This window comes from Caretta caretta, chromosome 11 (assembly GCF_965140235.1).
Source record: "Caretta caretta isolate rCarCar2 chromosome 11, rCarCar1.hap1, whole genome shotgun sequence".
In the NCBI taxonomy this organism is placed as follows: domain Eukaryota; kingdom Metazoa; phylum Chordata; order Testudines; family Cheloniidae; genus Caretta; species Caretta caretta.
This window is the reverse complement of record NC_134216.1, coordinates 48217186-48236440: the sequence shown is the minus strand read 5'-3', so window position 1 is coordinate 48236440 and position 19255 is coordinate 48217186. Positions and strand designations below refer to the sequence as shown.

At 41.2% G+C, this 19255-nt stretch overlaps 1 protein-coding gene across 1 annotated transcript; it reads right to left on the bottom strand.

Annotated features, from left to right (window-relative positions):
• Positions 1–1837: 1837 nt before the first annotated feature.
• NUP35 (nucleoporin 35) lies at positions 1838–18785 on the bottom strand. The gene is made up of 9 exons (XM_048869086.2): positions 18632–18785; positions 17571–17741; positions 13583–13710; positions 11593–11653; positions 9401–9542; positions 8779–8848; positions 8556–8684; positions 6635–6799; positions 1838–6165 (listed from the first exon to the last, which is right to left on the bottom strand). Exons 1-9 carry the CDS (start codon positions 18663–18665, stop codon positions 6088–6090), a joined length of 978 nt encoding a protein of 325 aa, XP_048725043.1. The 5' UTR covers positions 18666–18785; the 3' UTR covers positions 1838–6087.
• Positions 18786–19255: the final 470 nt, after the last annotated feature.

Here is a 19255-nt window from a genome sequence, read left to right as displayed (position 1 = left end):
CTTTCTTTTTATACCCCTGTAACTAGCTAAGTGAGAAAAAATACACCTAAGTTCTTAATACACACCTAAGTTCTTAAAGTATAGGCCTTTACAGGCAGGCCTGAATATCAATATTGTAACAATTGCCCCTCTGAATCCTTTCACTGAGGTCCACTCACTATAGGTATTTACATTTCCCATCCTCACCTTCAAGGCTCTGCTAGATCTGCCCTCCCTGTATTTCTGCTTAGATGGAATTCCTTCTCCTCTTGTTGCCTATGCATGTCTCATGCCCCCTTCTGAGTATGCTTTTGTATTCGTTCCCCACTCATTTTCATGCCTGCTCCCATGCATCTCCCTCCCTTGGGCACCAAACAGCTTCCCTCTCATCATTCAAATCACTGCATGCACACTTCTTGCGTGAGGCCATCCGTTATAATTTGCGGGACACTGTTAGTGTCTTTCTTACTTGGTTGCAGCTACATTGAGGGCAGGTAAAAGCACTCAAGGTGCATTTGAACACCTAATGAATGTTATTTCTCTCTTGGCACCTGGCTAAATCTGTATTAATGGCCTTTCTAGTACTTAAAACACGATTTTATAGAACTAAAAGGCGTTTTACCAAGTACTGTGCTTATACTATTTTACATTTATATAAAAAGTCTTCGCCCAAGGCACTTTACAAGCCACACATATACACTACCACAAATGCAGTCTATTTTATTGAGGTAGAGAAGTACTGAGGAGGGAAAAGAATGGGCTAGAAGTGGACAACTCCTTACCCTTACAAAAAGGAATCATGGGAAAGTTGATGGGTTTGAACAGTGCCTATCACAATGGGGCCCTGGTTGGTAGTTGTAGGCACTCCTGCAATACAAATAAATAATGTTCAATAGACAGAAACAGCATCTGAGCATAAGAATCTCTCCAGAAATCTCTCTTCCATCTCACTGATGGAACTTAAGTGAGGTTCCAGACACAAGTTAGTTCAAGCCTAATATTTAGACACACAAGCCATCCCCTTTGTAATTTCTTTGCTACACTGGGTAAGAACATTTCTGCTATATATACTGGCTCTGTATTTTCCTTCTCTTTTGCCTACACCTCTGCTGGTCTAGAGGAAATCTTATTGCATTTTTTTTAAAAGGTGCGCTTTTTTCTCATGGTATTGTTTATGCACATAGGTTTAATAGAGCATCTGTACTGGTAAATCAAGATAAACTTCATACAACAGCAGTTAAACCTCCAATTCAATTATAAAGCTAGCACACCGGACAGTTCTAAAAAGCTGCCACAAGGTGGAGATAGTCTGCAACATGAAGTAGAAACTGTATTTTCGGTTAGAGAAATGAACACATACCACAGTTAAAATAACTTTTGATCATTCATGTTGTGTTCTATAGTTGTCCATCTGGGCAAAAAGTTACCACATTGAAAGTTATCTAAAAGCAGGCTGTAAATTTTGGGATGAGAGGTGGTTATGTTCTCATCTATTATCCAGCAACGAACAACTTGCCAGCAAAAAGGACACTGCCAACTAAATTGTTCATGAAATGGATATGAAATAGCAGAGGCTACAGGACCCTACTAATGAAGAATTTAAAACTGTATAGAATTAGGACATAGGAGTAGATATGACAATCAAGCCTTTGACTAAACTGACTCAGTTGTAGCAGCAGGAAAGATTAAACAATATGTTGAATATTTATGAAAAAAATTGTTTAAAATTATAGCCTTGATCACATGTGGGTAGAGCTCCCAGTCAGCACAAAGGCCCATTGAAGTCAATGGCGCTGAATACATTTCAGTTTGCAGGATTGGGGCCTAGGGGGAAACTGACACTGAATATCGATAAGAACAGATTTTAAAAAATTTATTAAAGATAATGTTAACATTATGTAATACATAGGTTAAGACGAGAGTGTCTGAACATCTGGGCATAATGCTTAAATTATCCAAAAGTACAAAGTGTTGTTTGAAAATCATAAAATACCTATAGTACATAATCCGCAATATCCCAGATTAAAGTTAATAAATTCAGTGGTTACATTAAAGTATTAGCATCCAACTGTTTGGGTACATCACTCATAAAAAGGTCATACTAAGAGTAGCTTGTAGTAATTTTACAAAATGGCCCCTTAATTACAGGCAAGTCAGCTATCACTGTAACTATACTTTTCCATTTTAAAGCAGCAGTACTAAGTAAGTGCACAGGACAGGAACAACTCCTAAATTTCTAATGCCAGTTCTCCCTGTAACTCACCATCTGACCTTGACAAAATAAGGCTGGAGATATTCCAAAGCACCTGTGGGATTTAGGAGCATAAGTCCCTGGAAGTCTCTTGAGAGAGACAAGGTAGGTGAGGTAATATCTTTTATTGGACCAACTTCTGTTGGTGAAAGACACAAGCTTTTGAGTTTACACAGAGCTCTTCTGCAGGTCTGGAAAAGTACTCAGAATGTCACAGCTAAATACAAGATGGAACAGAATGTTTAGTATAAGTAGTTAACACACATACCATTCAAGGTAAAGCAGCCCATTAACATCGCTGCAGGACAAAAATAGGACCAAAAAAAAAAAAAAAAGAGCTAGTGGGTTAAAGATTCTTATAATAAGCCATAACTCCTGTGTTTTATTCAGACCATGATTTTTAGAATCTAGCAGAGTTACCAATTTAAGCTCCCAGGCTCATGTTTCGAAGGTGTTGAGCAGATTTCCTTTGAGGAAGAGGACTGAGAGGTCAGATATCAGATATGGAGTAACTGTTTTGGGAAAAGTGTTCACCCACAGGTAATATAGTGGTTTAGTCTTTTATTTTTCTGAATTAATTCAAGAATGTGGGGATTGTCTGGTTTCACCCACATAACTGTTGGGCATTTAGTGCACTGGGTGAGACACACATGTGGTAACAGGCATGTACAGGACCCATGGATATCAAAAGCTTGTATCTTTCACCAACAGAAGCTGGTCCAGAAAAAGATTCTCTCACCCCCTGTCTCTCTAACATCCTGGAACCAACAGGGCTACAACACTCTAAATGCACTTTTGAAAATCCTCCCCTTAGCACTCAGGTTCTTTATTTGTAAACTAGAGATGCTTTCTTTTGCCAACAACATATTTTGAAAATGAGCATTTTGTGTAATGTTTTGGGTGTATAAGACATTAGATAATTCTTACTACATTCATAGTGAGCTAGTCTACAAACAAAATGACTACAGCTACTCAGCACACTATGAGACACGATTTGGAAACACTTATTGTAACAAGCGTGTGATACAAATCCAAGTCACTCCAGGAAGAACCTAGATCAGCAACACAACAGCCAAAGTTAGACAGTAGAAGCAAAGTATATTGATTCTTTGATCCTGAGCATGTTTTCTCCCTGCCTACAGAGAGAAGTGAACCAATATCCAACATTCCTAGGCAGTTTTAATGTACAGACAGCATCAATAAGAAAAAAAAAAAAAGTGTGTGAAGGTGCCAGTCTGGGCAGGAAAAGTCATCCTAAACTTCATGAGAAGCAAGACAACAGAACAGCAGCAGTCAAGAAATTTAAATCTGGTATTTGGAATGGTGTGAGCCATCAAACTGTTCAGCAGTTTATTTAGTGAACAAATGATCTTGAGGTCTAAGTTCAGTGAAGGTAGGGAGAGTGAGCAAGAAAGGAGATGGATCCAAGTGGAACTCAGGAGATCAGAAGTGAGCAGCTAAATACAAGTAATACACCAAGAATCCTGTGGAAGTCATTTCGGCTTATAGGAGGAAAGATTGTAATTTGCTAGTTGTCAGAAAATAGTTTCATTACCTGTTTTCTGTATGGGCTCATCTGTTTAACAGGCTGTTTGGAAGCACAGGCCAGAGAGAGGGTACTGCATTTTGAGCAGGTGTATTGGGGACTGCAATTAAGGAGCAACTGGAACCCAACATACCGATTAACAGTCAACAGGTGATTGCTTGTCCTGTTTAGATTCCAACAAAAGGGCAGCTCTTTACTAAGCACCAGCTATTATACACAATATAATAGTTTCCAAAGGAGCACAGGGCTGGTCTAGTTAAGCAGATGAAACTACTTGTATAAAGGTTATTTAAAACTGATACAGTTAAACTAGTGAACAAAGCTATGTGGGCACTTCATATCAAATTAGCCTGAAGTCAATTAAGAACAAGCTGAAGCTAAACCACCATTAGCTACTCTTAAACCAATAGTGTCTGTGCTGGATTTTGCACTGGTTTAAGTCAGTTTAAAAGCCAATTTATCTTAAACTGGTGCAATACATATTTAGACAACGCTTAAGGCTGCACATGTTCCACGCTGTTTTATGTTCCCCACATTGCATAAGATCTAGGATGTACCATGTACAGTTGGTTTCTATTTGGGAGTAAAGACTCATGCACCTTCTTTGATATACTCTGGAACCAAGTACAAACTGCTGGGATACGAATATCAGTGGTGCACTGAGCCACATGCTGCCCCAAGCTACGGAAATGTCCCTCTTGAATCATGTGAGCAAAGGGGTTGCCATCAGCTGTAGAACTGAATTCTGAGGAGTTATTACTAGAGCCCAACACTAATTGAAATACATTAAGCTTATTGAGGGGAGAGAAGTTTCCTCTCAGGTACCTTGAGAAAGGGAAATTTACAGAGTCAGGATGAAGTTTGTAACTGTGTGTGTCAAAATGTGATATTGTCAAATAGCTTGAGTTGGAGGAAGATACTAGAAACAAGGATGTAGGGATAGTAGTGTACGGAGGCAAGATTTTTCCCTTTGAGTATACGTGGGGAAAAAAATCAGCTGTATTTAGCCATCTCTCAATCTATGATCATGGATCTCACATAATATAGGATGAAGCCTCCTCAGTCCCGGATAGGCCACCTCTCCGGAAAGTTCTGGGTACTGAAGGAGAGTATGTTGGTAATTCAAAAGACGACACTCTACCCTTTGATTTACTATTCTGCCAACACAGCAGAAATAGCTTCTTCATTAGAAAGTCTTATGATGTAAAAGGCTCTGGCCCCTTGCAGCAATTAGCTTAGTCTTTGTTCTGGCCAAGTTACAGTTTAGCCATTTTTTTCCACTTGCAATTGCAATTAGATATTTTTAACTGCTTGTTTCAAACTGTAGTGTGCTGAACATGCTTAAAAGCAGGCATGTCCTGTGCACTTAAGTGGAGGATGTATTTTAGTCCCAGTGAAACATACACGTTTGTGTCGCATATTTTTGACCTTTTCTAAATAAAGCATAAGGTATTGATAAGTGGCACAGTGCACTACTATGTTAATTTCTTAGTAAGTCCAAATTTAAATCTTAATATGTTACCAATTCCAATTTATGCAAATTAAATCCACCCATTTTGTTTGACTGGCTACCTGAACCCGACACAGTGCTGTGTAAGTTCAGGTGGTACATGCAATACGCCTGTGAGACAAATGGGAAGTTCATGAACACATGGGTCACTCAAGCTTTTAAAAAGAACTCAACTTTGCAAACTCTTAACTTTTATTAAGAAACTTTAAGTTAAAAAGTTTAAAAGGCTGTTATGAAAATTTAGAATGGGACTCCAAGATGAACTTTATATAAACAGAGAAGTATTAAACAGCATCCAAATTAAAATTTAAAACATTCATTTTAAAATTGGTAGCCCAAGAAAAATCCCTTATATTACTAGAATACATAGTGTTCATCCTGCAGAAAAAACTTACCATCTTTCCAGAAAAGATTAAGAAACATTGTTACATTATTGGGAAACAGTAAACTGAGTTATCATTTATACATTCTCACTTTACTGGAAAGTATAATTAACACAATTCCATAACTTATAGCAAATCAGTACTGACTTTTTTCCTGAAGTCATGCAATCACTAGAGCACAAACAGCACAAGACCACTTGTATTTACACTGATTAGTTTAAGATTAACATCTTAAAATGCTGTGTACATTGTCATCATTTAAAGTGCAAACAATGTCTGCTGAATTCTCCTCTCAGAAGGCATAACTGGTGTGAAGGGAAGCTGAAATACTGCCATGAGTGGTTATACAACTAACCAGGAAGCTGGCAGTTTATTTGTAGCCCTAACTGTGTTTTAGTGTAATACTTTCCATTGCTTGCTACCAGCCAAACATGTATTCCATAGCTTTAGATACAATACTTTCATCTTTCCTTGGGGTTTGTCTGTCAGAAACCACCTAGAAGAAACAAAAACACTTGGTCAGCCAGCATGCATTCATTCTATTTACACACCCCAGCTCTTAGAATTACTATGACTGTAAAAATGGGCATCTAAGGGCATCTCAACACAAATTCAACTTCTTGGAATGGACAGATGAGGTAAGAAACTGGCTTTCTAAAAAGGTCACTCTGAAAGCTTTTTGACAGATGGATAGGCTATGTTGGCAAGTTTGAAAAAACTGCCTTGACAAGTGGGAAAGGAGCAAACTACAGGTAGAGATGAAAAATGAGTTAAGTCTAGAACAATGTGCTGATGTCCCCACTACTCAGCACAGAAAGTACAAATATGCATTCAGCGTGTCTTTTTTGGCTTAGTTGTTTCTTTTGCAGTTTACTTTGAGAAAGTCAAGAAGAATACAAATTCCTTTTTTGGAAATCTGCTTAAGTATTTGGTAACCTCTCTCGCTCTCTACCTTCTCAAAATACCTGATAGTCACTAGTGGAAGCTTTATATGCTGTTGCAAGAGGTCTCATTGTAGAAATCCTTGGAGTACTTGCAGGCTGCATCGGTGTGCCTAAGTTTTTTGTCGGTGGCGTGAAGACTGAAGACATGGAGGATGCAGAGCCTCTGTCAAAACTTTCCATCACACTCTTGAAAGAGGGGGGAAAATAGGCTATTTTAATAAATTGGAAGCAAATACTAGGTGCATATCAGTTTAATTCCAGTTACTGCAGTAACTGGATTTGATTTGACAAAAAGTAATACCCCAATAGCTCAAGATGCACCATGACTCTAAAAGTTTCCACTATGTATTCAATGAAGAGTATGTAAGATATTTACACAGTATAGCAGACACTGAACTACCAGTACATGTTCTATGATGAACATTAGCGCACAGAGCAGCAGTAAGAAAAAAGCTTATGTAAAAGAACTGTATGATGCTAGTATAAGCTAGTGGTGAACTAAAGATAATGTCATGACCAAATTTGAAAACAGTACAGACAACATGATTTTAGTGATTTATAAATAAACTAAAAGCAAGTCTCAACAAGCTTGCAGTGGTCCAACCTTGGGCGTTAAATACCTAAATTTTTGGATTCAAACCTGGGTAGCGTTACCTCAACCCTTCATCCTTCCATAAGTCTACTGCCAAACAATCCCGGGGTTATCTGTAGAGTTAGTGATCCGATGGCTTTTTCCAGAACAAAGATTTATATTTTGGCTTTCAAAAGATTCCCCCCCCCCCATTTTTTGATTCTGCAACACAAGACAAGCTTCTTGACAGCCAGCCCATTAGAGCTGGGGCAAGAATAGGTCTCAGTCCTGTTTACAGGATTTTCCGAGCTGAATCGTTTGTTTGCTTACTCCCATTCAATTGTATTTCCCCAGTCCTATTTTATTCCTGCTCATCCCTCACCCCCTTTAGTCTGGTACGTAGCTTAACCTCTTCCCTTTAGATGTTTTACAGCCACGCTTGAATCGCATTACAGCTGACAGCATAGTCAGCTCAAGCAAGTATATAGATGAGACTGCCAAGATGACCAGAGTGCTGCAGGAATTGGTGTTTTAAACGAACAGGTAGGCATGCTTTCCTCTTAGTGTAGAGGAGACAATTACCAAGTGTTGTGACTGTACTGACTTGGATGGGGAGCTATATACTTGCCGAAGTCTATAAGCTAGCCAAAGACTCAAAGTAATAGCAAAAAAATTTCTATATACACATCAGAAGCAGGAAGCCTGATAAACAACCAGTGGAGCCACTGGATGATCGAGATTCTAAAGGAGCACTTAAGGATAAGGCCATCGCAGAGAAACAAAATGAATTCTTTGCATCAGTCTTCGCGGCTGAGGATATAAGGGAGATTCCCAAACCTGAGCCATTCTCTTTAGGTGACAAATCTGAGGAACTGTCCCAGATTGAGGTATCATTAGAGGAGGTTTTGGAACAAACTGATAAACTAAACAGTAATCAGTCACCAGGACCAGATGGTATTCACCCAAGAGTTCTGAAGGAACTCAAATGTGAAATTGCAGAACTACTAACTGTAGTAGCTAGTAACCAGCAAAGTGTTAATCTTAGTGAATCAAATTCCAACTCAGGTAAATGCATTCTACCCAGCTACATTTCCCTTACAGTTTTAGATGAACCAGCATACTCCCTTCACAGCCCTAAGTGTGGTGCAGCACTGCTGTACACCGTTATAGTTTCCATGTTAAGTCCTCAGATAACAAAGGACTACTACTGATGTATGCCACCTGATTTAACATATGAACCCTTCCCCACCCCCCACTCCCCATCCCCATCCATGTACATGCTTCTGGAAGAGGAAAAGCAAGGGACAGACCAAAACAAAGATACCTTATAAATTAATTTGTTACTCCATACAGAATGGATGGCTAACTTACTTTATCTATACAAGGCTTGACTCCGATCATGATAGATTCGCCAAAAATCCTTCCGTCTTTGCTTAAGGCTTTCCGGGCTTGCAGTTTGGACTGATACCGAATATGCATCCAGTTTCCTGTATTGGACATCTGTCTCGGTTTTGGTTGGAAGTAGTGAAATTTAGTATTTGAAGAATGAACAACTTAGCATATGTTTTAGAAGATAAGTCAACATAAGACTTACCACATGCTTTAAAATGTTTCCATACTGTGCAAACTGTAGTAGAATATATGAAGCAGATGCTTGAGGAAACCTGAAAGCAAAAGACAACATACTCAAAATGCTGATCAGTGAGAGACTATTATAGAACACACTAAATATTCTATAATGTTTTGCTGAAACTCCTTGGCAGAGTTCCCAAAAGTGCAAGATCAGCTGAACTGTTCATTAAGCACTGATTCTGAAACAGTATTTAAGATACCAGAATGTCCTAGATCTTATTGGCTCACCATCATCTACACTCTTGCATGAAGATAATGATATGCAGATTCCCCACGGAAGCCACTTTACTATTTAGCAGATGTATTCACTTGCTGTCTCCTGGCTTTGAGAATCGAGTCCTATGATTGCTAGTACCCCAACACAATGTTCTATTGCTGCTTCTTGCACTCCCCACTCTCACCCACTTCCTAAGAAGCAAGTTAAATTTCAGTGTACTGTAGTCTAGAAAATTAAAGTAATTAAAACTCATGCATTTTTTCAGTGATGTATAGATTGTACATCTCCATGTACAGGTACTCAAACAGAATAGCCAAGTATAAGGACTTTGCCATCAGATTTTAGAAAAATGCTGCAGATCACGCACCCAAATACAGTTACCCAGGTGTCATCAAGATGATCTTCTGAGGTTAAAGAATCCCCTTGAGTGTAGAAAGGATCCAGCTGAGCAGGAGACAGTGTAGTCTTTCTGGGCTGTCCAATACTTGCAGGACTAAATACACCTGTGGCTGTTAAATTGAAATAGGATTGATTTCAATGAATTGCTACTGTAACTAAGCTAGTCAGAGTAGTGTAGAAAGCTAGGCACCTAAGAGTATAAATTTGATATGAAGATTATTTTAGTAGGAAAAATTAGCCGATTTATTTTCATAAACACAGTAAAACAACATTAATTCACACTTCAGACTAGTGAAATTTGCAAACATGTTGCTAAGCTCTGTGACTGAGCTACTTACCACACCTTTGTCTGCTGCTACTAAAAATGGGGCCAAATTCTGATCCTACAACTACTCTGCAGAGCCTATTATGGGAACAAAGAACCCAACAGAAAGCTTTACAAGAAGCTGCTGGGTTCATACAAGGAAATGAGGAGGCTTTAGAATGGTGGCACCATCTGTCATCCTCCATAGCATTCCTTAAGAACAGCCACCTCTGCCTCTGTGTTCAATACAGCATGGAGAAGTTCTACTGCAAGGAACAGATGAATAACTACATAGAATCATAGAATATCAGGGTTGGAAGGGACCCCTGAAGGTCATCTAGTCCAACCCCCTGCTCAAAGCAGGACCAATTCCCAGTTAAATCATCCCAGCCAGGGCTTTGTCAAGCCTGACCTTAAAAACCTCTAAGGAAGGAGATTCTACCACCTCCCTAGGTAACGCATTCTAGTGTTTCACCACCCTCTTAGTGAAAAAGTTTTTCCTAATATCCAATCTAAACCTCCCCCACTGCAACTTGAGACCATTACTCCTCGTTCTGTCATCTGCTACCATTGAGAACAGTCTAGAGCCATCCTCTTTGGAACCCCCTTTCAGGTAGTTGAAAGCAGCTATCAAATCCCCCCTCATTCTTCTCTTCTGCAGGCTAAACAATCCCAGCTCCCTCAGCCTCTCCTCATAACTCATGTGTTCCAGTCCCCTAATCATTTTTGTTGCCCTTCGCTGGACTCTCTCCAATTTATCCACATCCTTCTTGAAGTGTGGGGCCCAAAACTGGACACAGTACTCCAGATGAGGCCTCACCAATGTCGAATAGAGGGGAACGATCACGTCCCTCGATCTGCTCGCTATGCCCCTACTTATACATCCCAAAATGCCATTGGCCTTCTTGGCAACAAGGGCACACTGCTGACTCATATCCAGCTTCTCGTCCACTGTCACCCCCAGGTCCTTTTCCGCAGAACTGCTGCCTAGCCATTCGGTCCCTAGTCTGTAGCTGTGCATTGGGTTCTTCCGTCCTAAGTGCAGGACCCTGCACTTATCCTTATTGAACCTCATCAGATTTCTTTTAGCCCAATCCTCCAATTTGTCTAGGTCTTTCTGTATCCTATCCCTCCCCTCCAGCGTATCTACCACTCCTCCCAGTTTAGTATCATCCGCAAATTTGCTGAGAGTGCAATCCACACCATCCTCCAGATCATTTATGAAGATATTGAACAAAACCGGCCCCAGGACCGACCCTTGGGGTACTCCACTTGATACCGGCTGCCAACTAGATATGGAGCCATTTATCACTACCCGTTGAGCCCGACAATCTAGCCAGCTTTCTACCCACCTTATAGTGCATTCATCCAGCCCATACTTCCTTAACTTGCTGACAAGAATACTGTGGGAGACCGTGTCAAAAGCTTTGCTAAAGTCAAGAAACAATACATCCACTGCTTTCCCTTCATCCACAGAACCAGTAATCTCATCATAAAAGGCGATTAGATTAGTCAGGCATGACCTTCCCTTGGTGAATCCATGCTGGCTGTTCCTGATCACTTTCCTCTCATGCAAGTGCTTCAGGATTGATTCTTTGAGGACCTGCTCCATGATTTTTCCAGGGACTGAAGTGAGGCTGACTGGCCTGTAGTTCCCAGGATCAGCTCCTTGTTCTTGTTCTATCTGCAGTACTCTAACAAACAAGGCAGTACTTTCCTGCTCACATTTGTCACTTGCAAGCGGAAAGAATGCTACTTATTTGCAAGGCAATTTACAAAAAAAGTGAAAGCTCAGACAGAGTTGGCCCTCTACCATGCTAACAAAAGTATAGCAAGCAGTTTGACAGAATGTCTACCTGTTCCAGGGGTTGCTGGCATAGCTCCAACCAATGGACTCTGCGTTACAGAAAAGCTGGGCTGCATTAAAATACAGAAAAGTAACAAGTCATAGTTGCAGGTACAGTCTTTTCATAGTCAGGAAAGACCAGTTTTAGCCCACTTGATAAAAATCAGGAGAAAAGGTTAAATTTTTGCCCCAGTATCAATTTAAAGCAAACAAACATTCTTCTGCTTGCAGTTAGTGAAATAACTGTGCATACCCAGTAAGTGGATCCTGATATGCAATAAAGTTACTGAACATTTTGCTTCGGCATTTGTTTAAATTCATATAACCTAGTAATTCCTTGTATATCCAAATAACCCTCAATTGGTAGATGATGAAGAGCTTACTTCACTGTTTATCCTTGTGGAATAAAGTGCAATTGCCTATGGGTCTTCTGACTAAAAGTATCTAACTCCTATTCTTTTACACAGTGAACTCCTCTAGTAACTATTTCACATTGGGGAAACATTATGAACAACATACTGCTTATAAATTTGTTCAGAAGGCTGTTGCCATTTAGACAGCAACTGATCATCATACAATAGGGACATCTACCCACACCACAGATTTAGGGACCTCTGAACTACTGAAGTAGTCAGCTTTCCTATAAAGTCAGTAATGTTTTGCCAAAAATGAATAAGTATTTTGCATTTATACCCAAAGACCTTTCATTATTTTGAAGAGTAAACATAACTTACCACAACGGCTTAATAAATATTCACAAAGAACATATCAAATGAGAAGCCTCCCTTGTGTCTATCAGTGTTTTAAGTTAGTTATGTCCCCTTCCCCTCACTCAGTTGTAAACTTCGGCAACAGCTGCGGTATACCAACACTACTCAGTTGCATTACCTACCCTTGACCGACTTTTACCCTATGCTAGCTATTCTCTTCTTTCCCCCTTCCAAACTGAAACAGAGTATTTAGAAGGTTAGGTCTCTTAAAAGGAACTTTCAGTGTTTTAAGTAAGGGCTTCAACAATGTCCTTTCAACATTAAAGCAGCATGTTTTTTCTTAAATATAAAATACGATTAAGAAAACAGAAGTACTTTTAAATTTAACAGGAGCTATTAACTATAGTGACAGAACTAGTATGCATTCTATGAAGTCTCCAGCCCTTCAGTCTACATTAGTGGCTTCTCCCCTTCATAAAATAACTAAGTTTTCAGTTTATAAGACCCTTATGCCAGAAAACATGCCTATGTTCTATGCAGGACCAAGTACACAATCCACAGAGTAAGTCAGTTCTCTTTAGCAATAGAAGAGAATTTTCTAGTGAAAGTATTTGCTCTCTTATCATTATGGATTAAGAGGCTGACTGACAGGTTACTGAATTGACCCTGAAATCTTACTCTGGCCTGTTAGTATCAGAAACTGAAAGTTTAACCAGGCATTTCACTCAACAGAATTTAATTGAAAAGCATGAAGATGACTTGCTATTGCTGGCAGTGCCCCCAATGCTTTGACAGAATACTGCCATCTCATTTACGCTAACTTTTTGTTGCATTATTGATACCCCCTCCCCCCCAAAAAAACAAACCTTAAAATATTTTGTCTTCCTGTATTTTAAGTCTTAATTAAGCTGTGACAAACATATAAAGATATGTAACTTCTGGTCTGACTTGACTGTGTTTTGTTTCAAGAGAAATTCCTTGTTTTTATATTTTACCCTCCAAAGTCATATGGAGGAAGAGGGAAAAAATGAAAGGAGATACATGCTAATATTGCAGTGCTTGTTTGTCAGACTAACCAGCTGTCAACCAGACTAAAGTGAAAATTGAGGTAAGTTAAGATTCAGGAGCTGAAGCCCCTCACTAACCAGAGCATGAGAGGCATTCAACACTGAAATAAAAATTGTATGAATCAAATGCCTGCACCCAACCTGGGAAGTAAAGACATTCACTACCTAGATTAACTGAAATTTTAGTTTAGCTTTGCAACTAACCTTTAAGATTACCACTTACTGGTTTTCTTGAGGTTAGAGGTGTAGATCCAAGTCCTGGACTAGATAATTCATCATATATACTTCTAACAGGGGGAGCACCACTTTTATCCTTATGTGTAGGAACTACTGGTTGTGGAGGAGATCCACCTGCAATGGAAAGGAGCAAGCAGAAAGCCTATCATTTCCATGTACTCCACCAGATTAATTTTGAAACTCTAGCCTTTTGACATTCAAACAGTTAGCAATCATCTGATCATAGACTGCCTAGTTAGTTTTCTAATTGTCCCCCCAAGAACACCTAATATCTATAAACTAAGAACAGACTGTTTAACCACTTTGTTGGACAGTTTTCAGTGCACTTGTTTCAGAATCGGATATATCAAAGGGCCAGATTTTGATACCATCACTCACTCCGAGTAGCACTTTAACTCCTTCAGTTGTCCCTATTGAAGTAAATGGGACATTTTACAGAGGAAAGTACTACTCAACATGAGGAAGGATATCAGAACCCAGTCCCTAATAATTACACAATGGTCTTCCAGTGAAGTAGTAGTGAAGATTTGCTGCTTATAACATTTAAAGTTATACAGAACACAGCATGAAAAAATACTGTATGGCACAACACTATAGCAATAGGGGAATAGATCCGGTATCTTCAAAGATTATATGATGCGAGTTTTGATTACAATCCACTCGATGGAAAATTTAGCATTTTGGTTTGCCTTTCTGTGGATGCTGTCAGAGTGTGGTCCGTGTAGTTTGTCAGAAAAATAGTATTAATATACAAGTTTTAGTATTAAGCTCGTAATACAAACATCCCAACCCTAATTTGTCACATGGTTTCACTGTTGATGCTTGGACAACATATGAAATGCTAGATGCCTAATGTATCTGGACATAGTACAATAGCAGGATTTGAGGACTGTTTGCACTTAGATTACCATAGTATGAGTGTACAACAGGATAATCACACATTTCTTAAAAAAAAGTGTCATAAAAAAGGTAGGTAGTGAACTACACTACCTAAAGACACAAGACTACTTTCTAGGATCAGTTTACAACAATTGCACTGATTTTTGCAATGTCAAAATTAGAAGGACTTCTAAACCCATCTAACCTAAATCAATGTAGATGTTCCTTTTCATTTTCTTCTGATTTCTAATGTTATTTAACAATTGTTTTTCCACAGTTACCTCTTGCTTTTTTATGGCAGAGTAACAATGTAGTATTCACAACAGTCATTTTATGTTAACCAACTTCACTACAGCATGAAACAGATTTCATGAAAGCTTAACCAACAACAATAAAGGGCCACTGGAGATTAAGACATCTATATGAGTAATCATCAAGGATTTTGAAACATTAAGGTGTGCATGCAGTTAAACTCTCTCTTCTCTCCAATTTGTAATATTTGTGTCATGTCATAAATTAGATTGTACGCTCTTTGGGGCAAAGACTAACTGCCTATGAATTTATACAGCATTAACCAAAACAGGGCCACAAATCTGACTGGAACCTCTGGGTTCCACCATAACACAAGGATATTTAGTAGGAGTAGCTCAAGAAATTAAACTGATTTAAAGAACCTTGATGCACCCAAGAGAGCACTTACATGGGCGTGCTCGAGTCAATAATGTCTAAATTAAAAGTTCTCTGGCTATCCAATTCAAATGTATTTCTCAATCCTGCACTACAAGACTCCCTATAAACAAATGAATTATTTGTGAGCCGCAGAAAGCAGGGGTATATCTACATGGCAATTGAGAGTTTTGATGGGGATACATCCCTCAAAATTTAGGCAGAAGCCCTACTTTCACGGTCTAGCGGGGTGTCAAATCTGTGGTAATTTATTCTCTGTTGCAGTAACTCCTAATTTCAGAGGATTAAGTCAAACCTATCTTGTTATTCTAAATTTGTGTTGGTAGAGTTTGTATTTTTAAAAAAATCAGGAGCCCCGAGTCCTTAATGGACAATGCAGATTAAACCTCTGCAATTTCTATTTATGAACACTTAAAAAAAGCTAATCAATTAGTTTAATAGCTGAAAGTAACAGCACATTTCAGTCCAAAGTGATATTTAGACAAGTTATACTGAAATATTGACACAATAGCTCAAAGGGGACAGAACATGTCAGTACTGCATTCTGCACTTTTAACCCCCTCCTCCATAATGGAACCTTTGCCCAGTGGCACTAGTGTACTACTCACACTATACCCACAGTTGATTCAGTGAAACAAATACTTCCTACTTCATCTGGGACATTGAATACATTGATTTAGAGATTAGAAGCTGGTAAATGTGTCTAAGGAAGGGAGAAAAGCCGACATAGTATTGCATTCTTCTGGGTAATGCAACTACCCACCCAGTTATCAGGATGGAGAACAGAATCACACAATTTTCCCAGTAGCCAGGAAAAGTAGATATATATTACTACAGGCCTATGTAATCAAACATTTTCCCATATAGGCCCAATTTAACTTGACAGCCTTCACCTAATGTAGCTGATAGGCACCTCACAAAACAAACATTCAGAGAGACCTCTGACATATCCTGAAAAGGATTTTTAGTTCTTCCCCAACGACAGTTATATCTACGTACAATTTCTCAGGCAGATTTAATAGTACTGTCTTCCTTAAAAATACTGTATTTTAAATCAAGAGTTTCCAAAAGCTTCATTTTATTCACAACAGACCACTGCTTTCATCGAACAATTTCCCAACAAGCAGAGCAGTTACTTTTACCAGCAATCTACCTGTGGGGAAACCAAACTCCCTTTAGTATAGATTGAATTAGGGATGTAAATATCATTTAAAACATTAACAATTATATTGTTTAACCAAGGCCACTCCAGACGGCCCAGAGCAGGGTGCTGTTCAGTCCAGCCTGATGTAGGCAGCAGAACTACCTTTTTGACTCAATGATGGTGCCATCTGTAAGTAAGCCTGCTTAAGGTCTTGATCACACATGCCTGGTCTACAATTAAAATTTAGGTTAACATAGCTATGGTGCTTGGTGTTGTGAAAAATCCACCTCCAATGCTGACCATCATAGTTACCTAACCTCTAGTGATGGAGATACTTCCATCGGCCTAGCTCAGGGGTCTCAAACTCAAATGACCACAAGGGCCACATGAGGACTAGTGCATTGGCCCAAGGGCCGCAACACTGACACCCACCCCTTGCTGCCCCCGGCCCCGCCCCCACTCTACCCCTTCCATGAGGCCCCACCCCACCTCTTCCAATCCCTTCCCCGCCCCCATTCTAACCCCTTCCCCAAAGTCCCCACCCCAACTCTGCCCCCTCCCTGCCCCCAGGGGGTGCAGGGTGCGGCAGGGGCTCAGGGCAGGGAGTTGAGGTGCAGGAGGTGTGCAGGGTGCGGCAGGGGGCTCGGGCAGGGAGTTAAGCCAATTCCATTTCTTCATCCTCTTATAAGATTTTTGCTACTCTACCTAGTTCAGTATTGAAAACTCCTACGCCTAGAAAGTCTTCAGATGTTCATCAAATCAGTTATTGGAGGTACCCTATGACCAGGAAAGCGAATTTGGTCACACTTTGCTAGAGCTGTTTATGCCAGCACTATACTATTTCATATAGAAGTTTTTTTCTCAAGTTACTTCCACTTTACCAATTACATTAATTAGTACTTTAAAATGTTTGACCATTTATGACCAGTCAACTGACCAATTATTTTTGACAAGTCAAATGCCCGACCTTAGACTGATCTTATACCAGCAGAGACTCACATTGTACCTCTGGAGGAAATTTTGTTAGATTGAAACAGTCATACTTAAATCACCATGAAACTTGTTTAAGACTTATTTGCAATAATTGGTTATTTAAACTCAACTGAATATGTTTGAGGCCATCTTTAGCAACTACAGTTTGGAAAACGACAGACTCAAATTTGTAACAAAAATCACTGGATTGGTAAATCAAAGCTAGCCTTTTTTTAAATAAAAAAAAAGACACAGCTGCTTCTACAAAAGGCTTCATAGTAAAATTATTCACCTGCAAGTAAAGGAGACCTCATTTCCATCACACCAACAGAAGGGCCACTTAAAGAGCGAGGTTGTGGAGTCATTGGAGCTGGTAAATCGCCCATTAAAAATCCAGGTAGGAACTGAGCACCAGCTCCTGGCTTTGGAGAGGTCGGGGAACCAAGAGTCATTGGTTCAGCTCCTGCATTAGTAAAAGAAAGTTGAAGAATTCAGAAAAGTTAGTGATTCAGCATACCGCAGTTCCTAAGGATAAAGGAGCTGTCTGAAGGAAAGCTACAAGGAAGTTCAAATTAGTGCTGTGAAACTGATATGAAAGAACTTTTCTCATTACGGATTTACTTTTATAATCAGAAACAATACCAGCTAAACCCGCATTTTCTGTGACCACAGCAGCTGTGCTATTTCTTATCACTTTAAAGAAACAAGCACCAACTTTACTTTTCCTCCTCGTTTCATTCTGCAGCACAGAGCGCTCCCACCGCAGGGATGGAACCAGGAACTTCCAGGTCCTCATGCCAGCTCCCTCACTGGCTGCCCCGCTGCGTCTCCCGGCGCGGTCACGCCCCCGCCCGAGTCCCCCAGCTGCCCGAGCGACAGTCGCTGAGGGCCGGATGTTTCAAAGTAACGAAGCCCCTAACTCCCACGGACCGTTAACGGTCGGGCCCCGCGCTGCTGTAGCTTTTGTGCGTCGCTTTCATGACACGACGTGCTGAGCGCGGTTACTGGCACCGTCAGGACAGGAGGGAAGCGCCCCTCAGCGCTGGGATCCCGCAGCCCTGGCGGGACCTGCCCCAGGCCCGCCACGCAGCAGCAGCTCTCCCACCGGCAGCGCTAAAAGCCGGGACACGGGAGAGCCAGCGCGGCCATGCGATACGGTCACGGGCCAGGTGGAGAGCGCGGCCGGAGCCGCATACGGCGGACAGCCAAGGCCGCTGACACGCTGGTCCCGTCCGCCCTGACCAGGCCTCCCCCACGAGCTCCGAGGGCTGGCAGCGGAGGCCCCCCCGGCCGCGACTTGCCCCGCACCACTGGCCCCGGCAACAGCCGGAGCCACCCCCAAGCCTTGCGTACCGGCCGGCGGCAGCTCCATGGCGAAGGCGGCCATCACGCTGGGGGCGCGGAACTGTGGGAAACAACAGCAGCAGCCCCCCGCGGCGATCACTTTCAAATGGAGCGGAAATTCGGCCCGCCGCGGGGCGCGCTGGGGTACGTCACTTCCTGCCTTGCCCAGCAGCTATCTCTTGGGAGCGTGACTTCGGGGCAGGAAGAGGCGTGGTTACGCTGACGGTAGCGCGCTCAGTCAGCGACTCGTCCCTGACCACGCCCCCATCCCCACCTCAGGCTTCTCCCCAGCACGGATCAGGTTCCCTCGTCCGCGTTACCCCAGCAAGATGACCCCTTCCCCCGAGATGGTCACACCCAGCTCGCCCCCATCACCCCTCTGACGCTGTGACACACCCAGCAACCACCACATGGCCACCCTGAGACTGTAACACACCCCGCAACCTACCCTCACCTCCTTGACATTGTAACACACCCAGCAACCCTCATCACCTGTCAGACTGTAACACACCCAGTAACATCCCCATTGCCCGTGTGAGACTGAAATACACCCAGCACCCCTGTGAGACAAACACACACAGCAACACCCCAATCATCACCTGTGAGACTGACCCATCAACCTCCTCTCACCCC

Coding starts and splice junctions, on each gene's coding strand:
- NUP35 (XM_048869086.2), bottom strand. CDS start 18,665: ATGGCCGCCTTCGCCATGGAGCTGCCGCCGGCCG. Junction 13,711..17,570: donor GAGGTCTCCTTTACTTGCAG/GTGAATAATTTT, acceptor TTTCCATTGCAG/GTGGATCTCCTCCACAACCA. Junction 8,849..9,400: donor ACCTGGGTAACTGTATTTGG/GTGCGTGATCTG, acceptor TTTTGCTTTCAG/GTTTCCTCAAGCATCTGCTT.